The sequence below is a fragment of the Macaca nemestrina genome, chromosome 12 (assembly GCF_043159975.1).
Source record: "Macaca nemestrina isolate mMacNem1 chromosome 12, mMacNem.hap1, whole genome shotgun sequence".
Lineage (NCBI taxonomy): Eukaryota > Metazoa > Chordata > Mammalia > Primates > Cercopithecidae > Macaca > Macaca nemestrina.
In genome coordinates, this window is record NC_092136.1 from 94,200,458 (window position 1) to 94,220,857 (window position 20,400).

The 20,400-nt window shown below is 44.7% G+C and overlaps 1 protein-coding gene and 1 long non-coding RNA gene across 3 annotated transcripts; one reads left to right on the top strand and one right to left on the bottom strand.

Annotated features, from left to right (window-relative positions):
• Positions 1-369: 369 nt before the first annotated feature.
• On the bottom strand, positions 370-9,694 carry LOC105484339 (uncharacterized). Its single transcript, XR_988873.2, has 3 exons — positions 9,235-9,694; positions 1,901-2,040; positions 370-849 (listed from the first exon to the last, which is right to left on the bottom strand). It is a non-coding gene; the product is annotated as an uncharacterized lncRNA (long non-coding RNA).
• On the top strand, positions 2,665-6,552 carry LOC105484338 (IZUMO1 receptor, JUNO). 2 transcript variants are annotated; one of them, XM_011745860.3, is made up of 5 exons: positions 2,665-3,129; positions 3,882-4,025; positions 4,767-4,976; positions 5,420-5,555; positions 5,680-6,552. In XM_011745860.3, exons 1-5 carry the CDS (start codon positions 3,046-3,048, stop codon positions 5,946-5,948), a joined length of 843 nt encoding a protein of 280 aa, XP_011744162.2. In that variant the 5' UTR covers positions 2,665-3,045; the 3' UTR covers positions 5,949-6,552. The 2 variants fall into 2 exon arrangements, with proteins under 2 accessions (XP_011744162.2, XP_011744163.2); XM_011745861.3 differs by having other exon boundaries at positions 3,885-4,025.
• Positions 9,695-20,400: the final 10,706 nt, after the last annotated feature.

Sequence of the window (20,400 nt, forward strand, 5' to 3'; positions counted from 1 at the left end):
ACTATTCACAATAGCAAAGATTTGGAATCAACCTAAGTGTCCATTAACAGATGAATGGATAAAGTAAATGTGGTAAAATATATACAATGAAACACTATTCATCCATAAAAATGAATGAAGTCATGTATGTTGCAGTAACATGGATGGAACTGAAGCCACTATCTTAAGTAAAACAACTCAAACAAAAAGTCAAATACTGCATTTTGTCACTTAAAAGTGGAAGCTAAATAATGTGTACATATGGACATAGAACATGGAATAATAGACGTTGGAGGCTCGGAAGGGCGGGAGGGAGTGAAATATAAGAAATTACATAATGAGTACAATGTGCAAAGCACAGACTTCACCACTATGCAATATATCCATGTAACCAAACTGCACTTATACCCTTAAATTTATACAAATTAAAAAAATTCTGAGACATTACATCATTATGGCTGCTACATGATTAAAGCTCCATTAAAGGGTGGGAGAGCTAATTAGGGGGGTTGTTGCAGTAACTGAGGCAAGAGCTGATCATGGTCCAGACAGTAAGTAAGGGATGTGAATTCAAGAGATATTTAGAAAATGAAATCAACAGCTCTGGCGATTAGATAGACATAGAGGGAAGAATAAATTAATATCCCTGTTTACCTGCCCTAGACAGAAACCAATCAAGAGTTTAGATGAGGATGGTCAATTGGGTTTGGGGTGAGAAGAATTCATGAGAGACCCACTAAGAACTTGGAATCACTGAAGTCCCCTTCGGCTGGCCTCTGACAGCGGATTCTCACCAGGAGACTCCAGGCTGTAGCTCTTCACTTTCGTAGTCTGTTCTCGAAGTCAGTGGGCTTCAGCCCCTTGGGTGACCTGAGGACGGGAGAGGGGAGGGAAGTCATCACTGCCCAGCATCTCCAGTGGCCCCAAACCAGAGCCAAGGCTGGGTTGCTTCACCCACTGCCCTGACCTCCTTGTCCTCCCTCAGAGCCCTCTGAAGGCAGCTGTACCTCTTCTTTTGGAAATGGAAGTGTTCTGTGTTGTTGTGTGTGTGTGCGTGCGTGTGTGTGTGTGTGTTTTTAGAATAAAATTGTTTTGAATCAGCCACTTCAAATTGCTTCATCTACAGTCAGCTTTGATTTATCTGCTTTCAGTCAGAAAACAGATTGCTCTGGAAGACTCAGTCACAATAAGGCAAAAATAAGCTTTGCTCAAGGGTCTCAAGCTGCCTCTCCCCCGAGAGCAGATGCTGGCCGGCCTGATGGTTCTCTGAAAGGCAGCCTCACTCACTGGGTAATTCCTTCCTCCCTCCCTCCCTCCCTCCACCTGCATATGCGCTGGCTGCAATTTTAGCTCATTTCCTACAGCTTTGTCCCGGAGACCGTTAGCAAGCCGCCCTTAGTCCTTCTTCCCACCCTAGGAAGGACGGTTGTCAGAGGACCTATTTCCATTTCAATAATTACTGTTGTGATTCATGTCTGGATTCTTGGCTCTGGCACCTCCGCAGCCATTTTAAATTGAACCTTAAACCCTAAATCTCTTACCTTGTCAAGGCTTGGAGCTTCCTGAATATTCGTGAGGAACTGAACAGAATATGAGAGCCTGCTTCTCCCCCTGCCAGGCTATGGAGATGCTATTACCATTTGGTATCTGAACCTAAGGAGGAGACTCCAGGCTCTGCTTCAGGTGGGGACATGGGAGAATGGGTTGATAACTGTCACTTTTCCAGAATAAAGCCAACACACACCTCCCAATGCATGTACAACCTCATTATGGCATTTAACCTTTTTTAAGAAGGAGACCTCACTTGAGAACCAGACAGTATCGACTCTTTTAGTCCTGGAGGTTTCTCCCTCACCTGGTCCTTAAGCATTAGATAGGGAGTCGAGTATACCTGAATTTATATCCCAGCTCCACTACTCACCTCTGAGCCTCAATTTCCCCACACCTAAAACAAGGAGGGTGTTCACATTGGAGGTCTTTTTGAGACATCAGATCCTGTAGACAGCACCAGGCCAGTGCCTGCATCCTTGTTTGTGCTCCGCATTCAGTGGCTGTGATTACCTAGGTGTGGAGAATGTCATTTTCCAACATGAGTACACGTTTTACACATCAATTGTGTAGCTGAACACCACAGAATGTATTTTATTTTATTCCATTAAAAAATGCTTTTAGTGTTTTGTTTTCATTTCCTTTGTGTCAATAAAACTTCACTGATTTCAGCTACTTCTCTTTCAGAGAGACAGAGAACATATTATAAAAACAAAGAAATATGCTCCTTTTCCAGCGTTTTTATCATCTTTAGGACTCTCCCAAGAATCCTATCCAAGTTTCTAGTCTCTCCTTAGCTGAAAAGGATAGTCTTGCAAATATGATCACTGATGAGGACACTTGTAGAATATTTCCCAGGACGATTCCTGTGTGCTAAGGGGAGCTGTTTGGTGGGTTATGAAGGGACTTTCTTTGTTTTGTTTGCTTTGGCTTTGTTCGTATGTTTAAATTCTTGGGTCCCCAAGGCCACACTTCATCTCTGCATCCTGTGTCCTGGGTCTGCTCTCCAGCAGGGACCATAGCTCCTGTGGGCTGTGCGAGGACACTGTCGGAAAAGCCACCAGGTGACTGAGCTGATGCCTGGCTAACAGTGAAGGGCAGGTAGAGCTACGGAACAGAACATAGGAGGGGCGTGTGGAGAGAGGATAAAAGAATACAATTTAAAATCATTAAGACTTCCTCTATCCCAGGCACAATGCCAAGGTTTTTGTTCATGAACTTTCTCTTTATTTTTCCCAATCTCATAATAAAAACTTCCTTTCCAGAGAGGGAAACTAACAGAGTTTGAGTCATTTTCTCCAGGGGAGCCAGCTAGTGAGTAGCAGAGCTGAGAGCTGAACCCAATAGCTTATTGAAGAGCCCCAGATCTTGCCTATGATGGGGTCTGTTTCTCTGAGGAAGCAAACTTCTTAGAACCCACAGGCCTGCAGAGCTGAGTAAGACAGACGCTGTTTAATGGGAGCCACGTGGAGTTCTCCTCCTGCACCTGGACCTAGTAGAAATCAGACAGGGTAATAAATGGGTGGGACGTGGAACTCTCCTCAGCCTCACAGTTTCAGGGGAAGGAGGGAGCAAGAGCACCTGGAGGCCCCTGCCTTGAAAGTGAGTATGAAGAGAGTGCTGGAAGGGGCAGCATCTTTCCTCCTTTTACCTAACAGACCTGATTCTTTAAAAATATTCGAGGTCGTGGCTGAACTTGAAACTGGTGATCTGGAGAGAGAATAGCCTTAGATTTGGACTTGAGGTTGGACTCTGAAGAGGGGGCTGGGCTCTTCTTTCCCAGGATGTTTGAGGCTCTTAGCTCAGGGTAGGCTAGAAGTTTCCAGTTTCACCATGATGGGTCCAGGTCAGGCTCCTGCCAGACCTGGGGGGCTGGGGGAGCCATGGGCTCCTGGGTTATGAAGCTGAGGGGCCCTGTGTCCTAAGAGGTTGGGTGCTTGAAGCCCAGGGCCCCTCTCTGCCTTTTGCTTTGTTTTGTCTCTCTTTCTACTACCTCTCATTACCACTACTACCCAGAACAGAGTTGGATATAGGAAGGGCCCTCCTCCTCATTCCTGTGATGGGGATCAGGCTTTGGATGTAGAAGGCTCCTCCTATCTGACTCGTGCCTCAGCATTTCCCTGGCTCTGCAGGGCCAGCAAGGCCTCCAGCACTGTGTCAGGCCTCCGAGGATTATTCTACCTGCCCTGACATTCCGTGATGCTGCCTCCAACAGAAGGTCCTAGGAGCAGCCAAAGTGTTGTAGTCGCTTGAGGGAGATTGAAGCCCATCCTCCTTTTTCAGCGCCTGCTATGATGAAGTGGGTGGAGTGGGGTATTCTTTCCAACGAGTGTACAGCATTGGTCTCTCTGCAGCAGGCCATGGCATGGTGGTGGCCACTCCTACTAGAGCTGTTGACAGTCATGCCCACCTGGGCTGGGGACGAGCTACTCAACATCTGCATGAATGCCAAACACCACAAGAGAGTGCCCGGCCCAGAAGACAAGCTCTATGAGGAGGTACAGTGGCCAGACCTGGGGATGGGATGGGGAAGATCAGGGAAGGGACACAAATGCCAAGATGGTCTCCAAACCTCATCAACCCTGATCATTTGGTCCCTGGGGTTGGGAGTTGAGCAAAGACAACTAGATGGAAAGAGACTATGCCTTTTTGAGACCCTGAGAGCCAAGTGATTCAAAGTTCCCATTTCTGAGCTGCTCCAGCCACTGGGAAAGCCAGGGCAGATGGTGATCCCAGAGGTCCATTGTTGACTCGGCGTAGATGAAAACAAGCCTTCCTGCCAACAGGTCCTGGGGAAACATACAACGTATGTAACCCCTCCCCAAGCTCCTAAAGGCAATTGCCAGGGATGTGGGAGGAAGAACACAGTTGGCATTTTGCCTATGAGACCCTCCCACTCAATGCAACCCCAGATTCCCCTAGGTCTCGCTGGGGCTCTTCTACCTGCTTTGCCCTAAGAGGTTTCTGCTGCCTCTCAGGAGCTGAGAGCCCAGAAGTTGTGTTCCTAGAGGACTGTAGCAGCCTGTGGCAGGGGGTCAGTGTGCAGGTGCCTATGCCCTTTGGGTAAACATTGAGAGATTATCAGGGTTCCTCTTATGTAGGGGCTTACCAGCTAAAGGCATCCCACTTGCTCAGGCCTTCTCCTAAGGGACATTTTCATTTCAGCGCCCTTCTTCCCTAGACACCCGGCAATCCTTGCCCCTTATGCCTGGGCCTTTTGTTTCCTCGTCTGCCTTCAGTGCATCCCCTGGAAGGACAATGCCTGCTGCACCCTCACGACAAGCTGGGAAGCCCATCTGGATGTGTCCCCACTCTACAACTTCAGCCTGTTTCACTGTGGACTGCTGATGCCTGGCTGTCGGAAGCACTTCATCCAGGCCATCTGCTTCTATGAGTGCTCCCCAAACCTGGGGCCCTGGATCCGGCCAGTGGGAAGCCTGGGGTGGGAGGTAGGAGGCAGATCTGTGCAATGCTCTGTTATTATATTAACAGCCAGAGCTTTCACCCTATCTTATGCTGATGCCTCCAGGATGCTAGCAGGAACAGGAGGTGTTATCTCCCTATGGACAAGAGCAGACCCAGAGGCCCCTGCTGGAGAACCACATGGGGGAGACTGTTTTGACAACAGTGGGATGCAGGGCTATCACCACAGAAGGCTTGGTGGAGTTAGACGGACCTGAGCCTCAGTCTCATGTTCTGTCCCTACCAGCTGTATAGCCCAGGACATACTATTAAATCTCTTAGCCTCATTGGTGTTATTTGTAAAATAATACTTAGAGACTTTATAGAAGATGATGTACATATGGTAGCTGGCACAAATACCACTGTAGCTATTAGTAATCTTCACATCTCTGCTATTAATGTTCTTATCTCTGGCTATGACTGCACCCAGGAGGCCCCGAGTGGGCAGGGAGAGCGAGTCGTGAATGCACCGCTGTGCCAGGAGGACTGTGAGGAGTGGTGGGAAGACTGTCGCTTGTCTTACACATGCAAATCCAACTGGCGTGGCGGCTGGGACTGGAGTCAGGGTGAGTGGTGCTGACAACGCCTTGGTGGGGAAGCAGGACCCTTGGTGGTCCCCACAAGGGTGCAGGTGCATAGGCTAGGGATGAGGGAGTAGGAGGTAAGCTGTCCCTCCTCCATCCCCTGCAGGGAAGAACCGCTGCCCCAAAGGGGCCCAGTGCCTCCCTTTCTCCCATTACTTCCCCACCCCAGCTGACCTGTGTGAGAAGACTTGGAGCAATTCCTTCAAGGCCAGCCCTGAGCGACGGAACAGTGGGCAGTGTCTCCAGAAGTGGTTTGAGCCTGCTCAGGGCAACCCCAATGTGGCCGTGGCCCGCCTCTTCGCCAGCTCTGCCCCATCCTGGGAACTGTCCTACACCCTCATGGTCTGCTCCCTGTTCCTGCCGTTCCTTTCCTGAGAGCCCTTCTTCTCCAACCCACATTCCTGCACGTCCACCAACTGTGGGTCAGGCCAGGCCACAGCCTACCTCCTTCCTCAGGCCCTCCCCTAAAAGCAGTGGCATGGGCTAGGGACTGGGTGGGACTGCAGTCCCCAGCCCATGCCACTGCTTTTAGGGGAGGGCCTGAGGAAGGAAGTGGCCACTGAGGCTTCAGCCGCTGGTGCCTGAGCCCTGCACATTTGGCCCGAGGCCCCCTCCACTGCTCTGCTCTGCCTTAGCTGGCCTGGGAGGCAGCTGGGGGCTGGAAGTACCAAGGTGACTGGCCCCCTGCTGCCTTGAGGGATGGGAGATTTTAAGGGGCTCGAGGACTTTTCCCATCCAGTGCATGCCTACCCCTTTCTATGACAGAGCTCATGGTGGCAGACCTGGCCTCCCGTCCTCCGATGGTGTCTCCAATAAATCGGCACTCAACCTCTCCTCTGCTTGACTTCCTCTGTCTTAGCTTTACGAGCAGGGACCCAGCATGTACACAGCGGGAAGCAGTTTGCCCACTGCACTGAAGCCTCAGAGTTAGGTTGTTACTTGCCTAACAATTATTACCCTCTTACTATCTGCCACACATCCTCACAACACCTCTCTGATGGGAGTACTTTCAATGCCTCTTTTTTTTCAATAAGTGACACCCCATACAAAGGACCCAAAGCCAGGGCGAGAGGAATGGGGCCACCCAGTGCATCAGCTCTATTTTGGCTGCCAAAATTAAAACTGCTATCTCGACTGCCTTCAGGGTTCCCTCTTCCTTTTAACCCATTCATTTTACCCCAGAATCACAGCACACTGGTCTAAAATTTTGGAAACCCAAGTTCTAATCTGGCCTCTTTGCTTTCTATATGACTTTTGGCAACTCCTGTGATCTTCATTAAGACTGCCTTGGTTTCTCTCTCTGCTAAAGTAATGAGTTAGTTGGATTTCACTTATGAAAAAGAAGAAAAAGGAAAAAGCTAGCAACCTTGTTTGCCAGGAGATAGTGTGTGCTCCTCAGATGGTACGCCACGACCTCAAGAATAAAGTGTTAGAACTGAACTGGGGATGGGGCCCTGACCTCGCACCCCGGCTGTAAGTGGACAAGCAGCTGACCTACCCATCCAGCATCTTCTGGAGCCTGGAGCTGGGCGGCTTTCCAGCAGTAGGTGATGCTTTTCCCCCACAACATTTTATTTGACAAAGAGAGGGTTCTAGCATGGCTGTACTTGATTTGGCTGGCTTTTCTGACAACTGTTCATTCTTGTCAGACACCAGCCAGCCCCGCTCATTGCTTAAACTCGGCCTCCATTCCTTCTGCACCGGCCTCACAGGCTCATCCACTGAGCAGACCTTGTCTCAGGGGAGGCACTGGAGTCACAAAACCAACAAAGAGCGTCCTTCCAAGTGCAGCCCTCAGTGTCTAGAGTAGTAGATGACAGCTGCAGTGAGGACAAAGCTGTTCATAGGAAGTCTGAAAGAAAGGGGTTGGGTGGGGGTCTCTGAGAATGCCTCACAAAGGGGTGAGGCTGGAGCCCCAAAGAAAGAGGGCAGCTCACTGAGAACAGAAGGGAAGTGCTAGTCAAAACCCAGTGGAGGCCCCAAGGTATGAGCCAGATGAAGCAGGACCTTCAATTGCTCTTAAATGAATAGATTGTGGCTTCAAAAATACATATGAATGTATCAAAAATCTCTTAAAGAGCTTAAAAAATTGAAAATCTCTTGAAAACTGAGGTGTCTGTGGGTGTGTGGTTGATAGTAAAGCTGAGAGGTTAATGCCCTTTTTAAAGTGTTTTTAAATATAAGGAATTGCCAAAGGAAGGTTAAAATTGGAGTGGACAAAACAAGAGTAGTCTGGAAGCCCTAATAACTTGATACTTATTGATCACTTACCATGCACCCAGTATCTCTGGGAAGTATATAATATATATTAGTTCATTTGATCCTCACAAAAGCCTTATTATCCTTGTCGTATTATAATATTATCCTCATTTTTTACTATTCTCATTTTTCAGATTGGGACATAAATATAAGTAGGTTTGAAACCAGCTAAGTCTGAGCCCACAGTTCCAGCTCACAGGCTTACACTGAACAGCCTGGTCTATAGTTGAGTGGAACTGACGTGGATTTGGGAGTGGTGGGAGAGAGGGAGGGATGGCTGGTGGCAAGTCACAGTCAGGAAAGAGACTGAGTTCTCCCCCTTCATGGGATTAGGAGTCATTACCCACAGGTCACAATTGACAGTTTAAAAGTAAAAAGGCTTCCAAGTTAACCCACCTAGGGTAGGCCTTGTGGTTCATGGTGACATCCTTTCCCTGAAAAAGAATCTTATTGTGAGTTCCCTGTTGGCATACTGCTTAATGTGTAGCCTACCGACATTGAAAAGGGTGCTGATTTTTTTTTTCTTTCTTTCTTTCTTTTTTTTTTTTTTTTTGAGACAGAGTCTCTCTCTGTCGCCCAGGCTGGAGTGCAATGGCACAATCTCAGCTCACTGCAACCTCCGCCTCCCGGGTTCTAGCGATTTTCCTGCCTCAACCTCCTTAGTAGCTGGGACTACAGGGACCTGCCACCATACCCAGCTAATTTTTGTATTTTTAGTAGAGATGGGGTTTCACCATATTGGCCAGGCTGGTCTCCATCTCCTGACCTTGTGATCCACCTGCCTCGGCCTCCCAAAGTGTAGGGATTACAGGTGTGAGCCACCGTGCCCGGCCAGGAGTGCCGATTTAAATTTACATATTAAAGTTTTATTGATTGTCTTCCACATAGACATTTTAGCCTGTATGTTGCAATCTGCATCCAATAATTGTAACCTCTATATTGTACCCTCCAATGAAAAAGGACAACTTCAGGATGCGAAATCCCCTCCCTTCTCCTAAACTTTCCTATAAAAAGCCTTCCAACATGTAACCCTCCAGAAGACTCCCAACTTTGTTAGTGTGTCTTCCTGGGTCAATATTCACATTTGGCTTCCAATAAACCTTTGTAAATTATTTCTGCTTCCAACAAACCTTTGCAAATTGTTACAAATAGCCTTAATTTTGGTCAACAGGAGGAGTGATGGGTTGTAAGCAATGGAGCAGAACTGTCAGATTTGCAGTTAGATTGTGTGTTTTAATCAGAGTGATCCATGCACATGGCTCACAGACATCGGCCAAAGGATTTCTAATGCAAAGCGAGAGAGCGGCTGTCAGTTCACCTATCCACCAGGTTCCTACCCTAGGAGCACCCCTTCTAACCATTTCTGGGTTTAGCTATGAAAAAGTTACAAAATGTGACTTACCTTTTCTGCCAGACGTTCAGACTATGTTTTTGCTCTCTGTTCTGTTTGAGTTTCTCAACTTAATCCTCCAATGTTTTTAATTCCGGCAATCCACTTTTAATTTCCAGGAGACTTTTTTATTTCGTTTTTTTTTTTTCACAGCCTGCTGTTTTTTGTTTCATGGATGTAATATCTTCTCAAATGTCACTGAAGATCTAATTAGAATGTTTTTTAACTTGTTTTGAGTCTCTGAATGACCTGTTTCCTCCAAGGTCAATCTGTTCTGTTTCCTTGATTTTCTCCTACGTGCTGCTGGTTCTCTCTGAGTCCGGTGGCTTTGACTGTCTATCTTTGGCTGTCATATTTAAGAATGAGGAGCTGAGTTGATTTTATAGTGAGCTATTTTAGGTTTCCTCCATGGTTTTATATAAGGATCTTCATTTCCCCTAAATAGCAGCCCTGCTGCTATTTGTAACAATTTGTAAAGGTTTATTGGTATGTGGGAAGAGCTTGTTGAGAGAAAGACCTTGCTTCAGAGTGTGAAAATTAATGAAGATACCCAAATAAGAACAAGCAAAGGCTATTCGTTCAGAGCTTGCAAGAGAGTCAGCTACTATCACTTGCATTTTGCCAGAGACTCAAGGCAAGGAGGGGAGTGGGAAAGTTTGAGTGGATAAAAGGGAAGGCTTCTGCTGGGCATGGTGGCTCACACCTGTAATCCCAGCACTTTGAGAGGCTGAGGTGAGCAGATCACAAGGTCAGGAGATCAAGACCATCCTGGCCAACATGGTGAAACCCTGTCTCTACTAAAAATACAAAAAAATTAGCTTGGCGTTGTGGCGGGTACCTGTTATCCCAGCTACTTGGGAGGCTGAGGCAGGAGAATCGCTTGAACCCGGGAGGCAGAGGTTGCCGTGAGCTGAGATCGCACCATTGCACTCCAGCTTGGGTGACAGTGCGAGCCTCCATCTCAAAAAAAAAAAAAAAAAAAAAAAAGGGAAGGCTTTAAGTCTGCTAGGCTCAGAGGCTGTGGGCAGGGGCAGCTGAAGGCAGGCTAACTGGAAATGGGCATCCTATGTGTTTGGTTCAGGGAACATACTTAGCTTTTTCTGATTGGTCCTAAGTTGTAAATGGAGCCAAAAATAAGAAAGCTGGCTATTAATAAAAAATTCTTGACCATGTTGGGTCAATTGTGATAGGGATTATTCTTTGGCTCCCTACACTGCATCTTCCTGAAGGTAAGATCCCTTACCAAGTGCAGTTAGGAGGTTGGCTTCTTGGGCTACTAGTGGATCAGAATCCTGTTTTATATACAGCTAACCATTGTTCATTTGTAGATTCAGTCTTTCAATCCCAGGGACAAAAATTAGGGAACAGTTATTAATCAACTCCTGGCTGTTTGGGGCTACTGCAGGGCTGATTGTTCGGCTTTCTGGGCTAATTGCTAGAGAGAGAGTTCTGATGTCCTACAAGTCTGACTTGCAAGATAGTAGGATGGCTTCTGGGCTGGTTACTATAGATAATGGGTTAGAGTTCTATTGTTATATGTGGTCTGGTCATTGTCCATCTGTATATTTAGTCTCTCGAGACCAAGTTAGCAGGAGCTATATTGGGGTATGGAGCCTTTGCGTGGCAGAATAGGGATGGTTCTCTCTGGGATGCTAACAACCATATGTCAAATTTCAGCACTGTCCAATTAGCTGGGCGTGGTGGTGCCATGCACCTGTAGTCCCAGCTGCTTGAGGGGCTGAGGCAGGAGGACTTCTTGAATCCGGGAGGTTGGGGTTGCAATGAGCCAAGTTTGCACCACTGCACTCCAGCCTGGGTGATAGAGTGAGACTCTATCTTAAAAAAAACAAAAACAAAAACAAAACCCAACTTCAGCACTATCCAGAATTTCATTTAATTTTTTAGAGAAGGTTATTCTACCCCAGGGGCTAAAGTTGGGTTGCCTGAGCACTAGATTTGGGCAGAGGACATGTGGACCAGTGGTGTGTAAAGACTTTCTTGCTCTGCCCCCAATGCCTGCCAACTCTGAGCCCAGAGCCTCTCAGAGTTTCTGCCTGATGAATCAGCTCCTTCGTCCACTACAGCTGCCGCCTCCAATTTCTCTGGCCTTCTTGTTTCCTTTGATGTGCTCTCATGTGCTTCCTGTCTTCTAAATATTTGTTGAAATCTCTTGTTCGCTGATGGTTTCCTTCACATGCTCTTGATAAAGGAACATGGAAATAATCATTTTAGTGGAATAGCAGGTATTCATTCAACTCTCTGTAACCAGAAGCTGTAGATTTATTAAAGACTCAACAGTTGTTTAAATAGTAGATTGAAAGACAGCCAAATGGAAGACAAGGAGGATGAGGACAATATGTAGAATGAACTTGCAGGAAAGAAAGAAAATCAGAAGGCAGGTGCTAGAAACCTAATTGTGAGCAACCTTCTAGAAGGCATGTAGCCAGGCTACAGTAGAGGCAGTGGACACAAGAGGGGCAGATTTGGGAAATATTAGAGGATAGAACCAATAGAAGCTTAGAGCATATTTTTGCATAAAGTACCACAAAATAGGTAAAAGATGTTAGGGATGGAGAACTATCCCAAAGAAACCAGCAGCCTTGGATAACTGTACTCTGATGCTTCCATTTATAAGAGGAACTTTCCCCACTTTGGATTGTACTAGGTCTTGGTAGCAGGGAGCTACTGGAGGGTGTTCCTTCTCCTGGAGGCAACCCAGTCACTTTTGATGATGTGGGAACATCAAACCCTATTCAAGTCCTTCCTCAGGAACAATGGGAAGTCCTGGGTGGCAAATAAAAAAACAAAGCAAAGTGGCCCTCTTGTATGCTGCCCTTGCTTTAAGATTCTTTCTGAGTAACTTTCCTCGGTAAGATCCCTTACCAAGCACAGGAGTTGCTGCAGCCTGACAGTCATGCACAGAGATCTTGTTCCTAGACCGCCTCTGCTGCCTGACGGAGGAGCGCTGAGCACCCCTGCCATTCCTCTCCCACCCCACCGCGACTGACCTCCTCCACAAAAACGACTGCTTCCTCAGTTGCTTCCCAATGTCCTATTGCTTTCGCTGTTGGAAGACCCAGAAATGAAGATTATTTTGGTGTTCCAGGCTGGTGTTGGAAGCTAAGCTACAAGTGGGAGCTAAGCTACAAGGATGCAAAGGTATATGAATAATACAATGGACTTTGGAGACTAGGGGGTAAGGAGGAAAGGTCAGATCACTTTCCCCAGCTCCAGCCCTTGAGATAGCTCAAGCCCTTTCGTGTCCACTCCCTTCTTGCATCCCCAGGGGGCACTTTTCCTGCCAACAACACCAGTCTCCCATTTTTTGTTTTCCCTCCTACTCTGTTTTCCTCACATCCATCCTCAGATTTACTCTCCCACAGAATCAGAAACCACTTTCAATAGTGCTTTTGCCACAAACGAACCAAATAGAAACATCTGGAGGGCCAGGCACGGTGGCTAATGCCTGTAATCCTAGTACTTTGGGAGGCCGAGGTGGGTGGATCACCTGAGGTCGGGAGTTCAAGACCAGCCTGACGAACATGGAGAAATCTTGTCTTCACTAAAAATACAAAATTAGCCAGGCGTGGTGGCACATGCCTGCAATCCCAGCTACTAGGGAGGCTGAGGCAGGAGAATCCCTTGAACCTGGGGGGCAGAGGTTGTAGTAAGCCGAGATCCCACCATTGCACTCTAGCCTGGGCAACAAGAGCAAAACTCTGTCTCAAAAAAAAAAAAAAAAAGAAAAAGAAAAAAGAAAAAAAGAAACATCTGGAGGAGAAGAGAGGATTTCCCAGTGAGGAGGAGCTGATGATGGGCTCTGAGATGCTGGCAGGATGTCAGCAAGGAGTTGTCCATCAGACAATTGACCCACAGTGCAGGAGAGAGGTGTGGGCTACAGATAAAAATCCTGGACTCACTTTCCTAGAAGTGTGGAAGTAGATGAGTTCTCTAAGGAAAATAAAGAGAGAAAAAGGAGAAGCTTGTGGAGAGTCTCTCTGACTCACCTACAGTCAAGGAAGTGACAAGGAATGGAGCTAGTAAAGACGCAGAGATGCAGAAGCCAGGTAGAAAGGATGGAAGGGAGCTGCATCTCTGAGGGGCAATGTCAAATCCGAAGTTGCCCACTACATGTTAATTAACTCATAATTACTGTGTTCTTACTCGATGCTGGAAAATGCTTGTCCTGGGAATTGAAAGACCGAATATACAAATGAACAATGACCAGGCAATGTACAAACCAGGACTCTGACCCACAACCTGTAACAGCCAGCCCAGGAAGCCAACTTACTATCCACAGTATCCATTCCAGGAAGCCAAAGAATAACCCCTATAACAATTGACCCAAAATGATCAGGAATTGATTAATAACTTCCAGCTTTCCTATTTCAGCTCCTGCTTTTAACTTAGGACCAACTGGGGAAAGCTAAATATGCCCCCTCACCAATCACATGGAACACCCTGCTTCTAGTGAGCTGCTGATGTAGTTTGGACATTTGTCTCCAGCTAAGTCTCATGTTGAATTGTAATCCCCAGCGCTGGAGGTGGGGCCTGGTGGGAGGTGTTTAGATCATGGAGGCAGATCCCTCATGACTTGGTGCTGTCTTCATGATAATGAGTTTTCATGAGATTTGGTCATTTGAAAGTGTGTGGCACCCCACGCCTCCACCCCCAATTCTATTGCTGCTACTTTTGCCACATAATGTGATTGCTTCCCATTTGTTTTGTGCCTTGACTGGAAGTTTCCTGAGGCCTCCCAGAAGTCGATGCTGCAATGCTTCCTGTACAGCCTGCAGAACTGTGACCCAATTAAACCTATTATATATTTTATATATAATCCAGTCTCAGGTATTTCTTTATAGCAATGCAAGAATAGACTAATACAACTGCCTACAGCTTGCCCCTTCCCACAGTCTTTGATCTGGGCAGATCTGAAGCCTTCTCTTTTATTTACTCTAAAACTTTCCCACTCCCCTGCTTGCCTTGAGTCTCTGGCAAAATGTAAATAATGGTGGTGGACTCCCTTGCAAGCTCTGAATTAGTAGCTTTTGCTTGTTTTCATATGGATGGTCTTCATTTATTTCCACAAGATAGGATAGCAAAGAAGACAAACATCATTCCTGGCCACGAGGACCTTATACTGTGATAAGAAATACATTAAAGATATAAGCAGATGGTTAAAATTAAAAGAACTACAAATAAGATGATTCTTAGGAAAGAAGCATACAAGGGCCCAGAGAGAGTTGAAGAAGTGGCTAATTTAGATGAGATGGATACATAAAAGGAATAGGAAGCCTGAGAAAACATTTTGAAGATTGGGGCGCATGTTTGTAGAATAAATGGAAAGTGCTAGTGAGGTGAAGTTTAAAACAGGGCAGAAGAGCTGAGGGCACGATTTCAAAGGGGTTAGGAGACCCAGCATTGAACACAAAGATTATTGGATTAAACACAAAAGACATTTGATACTCTTTCCACTGTGATGGGAGAAGAAAGAAAATGTTTAAAAGTGATTTTAGAATCAAAATGTTTCAAATGTAACCTTTGACTCAATTAACATTGAAGCTTGCCACCTGCTGTGAGTTTAGAAGCTCATATCTGTGGGCCAGTGGGAACATTCTGGGCAGTGTGTCACATGGGCAACTGCTCCTCACGTCCAGCTTCCCAAATTTGCAACCTGGGCAGCTTGTCTGTTCCCAGCCATGTAGTGAATGTAGAATGTCCAAAGAATCAAAATCCACCCAAGGTTGACAATGCAGAATTTTTCTCAGCCCTTTGCTGGACTCACAGCAGGGGTGCCCCATCTGCTCAGCCTACTGAGCTCAGCCCTTTGCAGGAGGGAGCATGTGAGTGAACAAGTGCAGGATCTGGCTGCCCACTCCAAGCACTGACACAGGAGCAAGCTCCATGTGAGGCCCACGGCCAGACCAGGCATGTGGCCTCAAGGTGAAAATGGCATCACCCAGACAAGGGTGTCTTTGACCCCAAAGCCCCGGAGAGGGTGTCAGTGTGATCATTAGCTCTTTTAGTTCTGCTGTCCGCAACCCAATGGATGGCATCATGTTAGCAGCTCAGTTGGTCCCTGGCCCTGTCACATGGGTTGGCTGCCCTCTATCGGCAAGGGCAAAGTGCCAGTGTGACAGCCTTTCTGGGTACCCACATTCAGTGGGTCCGGAACTCTTGTCCAGTGTCCAAGAAGAATGAGGTCATGCTGACAATTGAAGGCTGATGAGGGTGGAAAATGCTATTGAGTGTCAGAACAGCTCTCAGCAGAGAGAGGATGCCGTCAGGTGGTTTCTCTCTCTCCTTGTGTGTCTGGGTCCAGGGCTTTTTATGGACTCAGAATGTGGAGTGGATGCTGATTGGTTTGTGAGTATGCAAAAAAGGTTAAAGTGAAGACACCACTCAAAGGTGGGCACAACAGTGTAGAAAATCAATTAGGACAGGGTAGGTAAAGGTAAAATAGGCAAAGGATGGGGATCAATCAGAGGAAAGCGCACCAAATGGGAAGACAGGTTCTCAATCCAGTCCATAGATTTGATTTGTAGCTTACCTTTCAGGCTTTAAACTGACTTTGGCTTGGAGGTGGGATTTCACCGGGGACCTGCCCCTATTTGCCTAGGCATTTGGCTGCCCCCTGTTGCTATCAGTGAGATTTTAAAAACTGAGACAGAATTAATTTCAGAGTGAGGACATTTTATGGATAGACTAAAGATTGGCACCAGCAATGAAAAAGCAAAAACAAATTCATTTCCACCTTTTCTGAACCCTGCATCTGTCTATAGAGAGAGGGGCTATGGTTCCAGATCCTAGAACAACCCCTGATTGTAAAGCTGATGGGGTCAGGCCTGCTGACTACTTCATGAAGGAAGAACTTAGCACTTATCAGGCTCTGATTACTTCAATTCAAAGGAGATGTTTGGGAAGAAAGAGCAATTTTCCCTGGAAAGGAATTTGGAGCCTTAACAACAAGCCCCAGGAAGTCAGATCATAGAGAAGAACAAAGAAAGGCAAGCAGAAGGGCCACATTTCTCACCAATAACTAAGTTGGGTTTATCCTCTGTGGATACAAGTCAAATGTGGTCAGTCTCTTCCCCCTCCCTTACTCTAGGACTTCAAAATAGCCACAGCAAGGCATTAAATAATATGTGTTTCTATAGTTTTATTATTAAGTAAGAGGTATGACACCACCCAGTTCTTAACCCATTTCTTAGCCCAAGGAAGTTCAGAGGTAAGATAAAAATATTTGTCTTACACATGACTTAATAACTACACACACAAAAAAAACCCTTAAAAATTGATGATGTGTGAAAATAATGAGTAGGATAGTAATTTTGGTGAATATTTTCATAGTTTTGATGAGGTGAGCTTTCTAAAGGCAGTATCTATAAAGTAAAAGATTAATATATTTACTTATATTTTTAAAAGGCAAGAAAGAAAAAGGAAAAGGTTTTTTTAAAAAAACTCTAAATAAAATTAAAAGACATAAAAATAGGAAGAAATATTTGCAACACATACATACAGATGTCAATATTTTTAGTACAACAAATGTTTTTAAAATATAAGCAAAGGATTTGTGTTTTTTTTGTTTTTTTTTAATTTATTTATTATTATTATACTTTAAGTTGTAGGGTACATGTGCATAACGTGCAGGTTTGTTACATATGTATACTTGTGCCATGTTGGTGTGCTGCACCCATCAACTCGTCATTTACATCAGGTATAACTCCCAATGCAATCCCTCCCCCCTCCCCCCTCCCCATGATAGGCCCCGGTGTGTGATGTTCCCCTTCCTGAGTCCAAGTGATCTCATTGTTCAGTTCCCACCTATGAGTGAGAACATGCGGTGTTTGGTTTTCTGTTCTTGTGATAGTTTGCTAAGAATGATGGTTTCCAGGTGCATCCATGTCCCTACAAAGGACACAAACTCATCCTTTTTGATGGCTGCATAGTATTCCATGGTGTATATGTGCCACATTTTCTTAATCCAATCTGTCACTGATGGACATTTGGGTTGATTCCAAGTCTTTGCTATTGTGAATAGTGCTGCAATAAACATACGTGTGCATGTGTCTTTATAGCAGCATAATTTATAATCCTTTGGGTACATACCCAGTAATGGGATGGCTGGGTCATATGGTACATCTAGTTCTAGATCCTTGAGGAATCGCCATACTGTTTTCCATAATGGTTGAACTAGTTTACAATCCCACCAACAGTGTAAAAGTGTTCCTATTTCTAGGATTTGTATAGGTAATTCACATTTAGAATAAACTTTAAACTCCTGCCTAGAACTCTGACCTCAGCTCCTAAGACCTTTGCTCCTGCTTACCACTCTCCAGTGACCTGGGATTTCTTCTCGTTCTCAAAGAAACTAGGCTCATTTATACCTCAGAACATTTGTACCTGCTTGTTTTCTATTTCTTTGATGCTTTTGCCCCTATCATTGCATACCTAGCTCTTTCTCATAATTTGGATTTTAGTTCAAATATCACATCTTCAGAGAAGCCTTCTGCAACTACTCAAGTCACCATTCCAAGTCATACTCCATGTCACCTTGTCTTATTTTTTATAGCGTATATCACTACCCCAAATTGTGTGAGTGTGTATCTGCACTGTCTCCCTCACCACACTCTTAGAAAGCAGGTTCCATGAGGCGAGAACCTCACCTGTCTTATTTATTGCTGTATCCCCAGTATATGGAACATTTCATGGCACACAGCGGGGTCTCAACAAATATTTGTTAAATGATTAAATGAATGAATAAAGAAAAATGAGAAAATAAAATCAATAAACATTAACAAAAATTTTGTTTTGTGGGTAGTTAAATAAGTGCAAATTAAAATAATGAGAACCTTTTTAAAACTAATTAGATGGGTAATGACTAAAAAAATAGTACTGTCTGTTTCTGGGGATATAACTTGATGAATGCATTATAGAACGAAAACTGTTCAAATGCATTAAAATATAAAATTGTCAAATCTTTTTAGCTCACAATTCTACTTCCATGAAAAATCCTAAGGAAATGTCACTTCTACTTCAGACTGGAATGATAAATCCATAGATCCAAGAAGCTGAATGAATCTCCAGCACAAGAAACATGAAGGTGACATCAAAATAAATCATAATCAAATTGCTCAAAATATGTGATAAAGAGAAAACCTTTAAGCAAAGAGAGAAAAACATTTTATACTTTCAGAGGAACAAAATTAAGAAGAGAGTGGAGCAACACTGTTAAAGTGCTGAAAGAAGAAAACCGTCCACTTATAATTCTATGCCCAGAAAATATATCTGTTATGGGCTGAATTGTGTTTCCCCACCCCCCAAACTTCATATGCTGAAGTCCTAACTGCCAACTCCTCAGAATGTGACTATATTTTGACATAAGGCCTTTACGGAGTAATTAAGGTAAAATAAAGTGATATAGGTGGGCCCTAATCTGATATGATTGGTGTCCTCATATGAAGGGAAGATTAGAACACCACACAGACTGAGGGGCAACCATCTGAGATCATGGTGAGATGATGACCTTCTTCAAGCAACAGAGAGAGGCCTCAGAGGAAACCAAACTTGCCAGACCCTGATCTTTGACTTCTGGCCTCCAGAACTATGAAAAAATTAATTTCTGTTGTGTATACCATCTACTCTGTGGTGTTTTGTTACGGCAGTCCTAGCAACCTAATACAATATCTTTTTTAAATGAAGACAAAGTAAATACATTTTTAGACATACAAAGTTTAAAACATTCATCACTAGCAGACCTAGACAATGAGAAGTATTAAATAGGCAGAATAAAAATAATAGATTGAAATGTAGATCTATGCAAAAGAATGAGGAACATTGGAAAGATGAACTACGTGGGTAGATATCCAAGATTTTTAAAAATTACTTAAATCTTAAGCTCAGGAATTTGAAACCAACCTGGTCAACATAGAGAGACTTCATCTCTACAAAAAATAAAAAACATTAGTAGGGTAGGGTGGTGTGCACCTATGGCCTCAGCCATAGGTAACCCCTCTTTCCAAAAAAGTTTTTTAAAGAAATAGATTATTTGAATAGCCCTATACCTATTAAAGAAACTATAGCCCTATACCTATTAAAGTTGTGGTTAAAACTATTCCCACAAAGAAAATACAAGGTCCAAATGGATTTACTGGTGAATTACAACAAACATTTAAGGAAGAAATAATACCAACTCTAAAAAACTCTCCTAGAAATTTGAAGAGGAAGGCATACATACCTCCCAATGTATTTATTTTTAATGTAATAACTTTAATCAGCACCCTTTTACTGACACATAACACGCAACATGAATTGTTGCCTGAGGAAAACAGCTCTAAAAGAACACAAGAAAAGTTGAATGTGGTGAAGTAGATAGAGGTATCCTAGGCAAAGGCCCCTGCCACAAGGAAAGAGAGAGGAAGACTCTTGTAAAGGACAGCTACTCTTCCTCCAGTTGCCCCCAACATCTCAGTGGCAAGAAACATTTTCTATGTTTCATTGAGGTGGTACTAATATTTTCAGAGCACTACACTACTGAAGAGAAGATTGTGGACAAGGCCAACTTTTCATCCCGTATCACATTTTGGTTCCTAGATCCTGAGTGTGCTACAGTTTACTAAGGATCTCCCATGTGCTGAGTTCTGTGCTGGGAATTTCCAGGTATAACATTCCTTCTCATCCTTACAACCACCTCTGTTATAAGAAACACCATTCAGTACAATGCATCCTTGTCCAAGCCCCAAGTTTCTTTTGCAGGCCAGGAGAGGCCAAGAGATGAGATAAGAAAGGACAAACAAACCATCACAAGATTCAGGTCAGATTTACTCATTGATGTAACCCATGTGGCAGGCACCTCCTTTTTCTCTCTCACAAATTATGTTTCTAATCACCTACCAGGAAGGGAGAAACAGGCAGTGGGCAGGCAAGGAGTCCATCTTACTACTTCCTCAACAGGGCCATCCTTCTAAGGATGTATCCTCATCACTTTGTGGTCTGTAATTAGGTTGTTCCCTCAGCCTGGTGGATAAGCTCTTGTGTCACCTCATTCCTGTTTTCTTACCTTCCCTTCATTGGATATGGATAAAAATTTAAGCTGATTTTTACTGCCAAAAGTCACACAGGGTTGAAAAAAAAGTGATAGACTCATCCTTGATGTGCCTTTCAGTCTTTGAATAATAG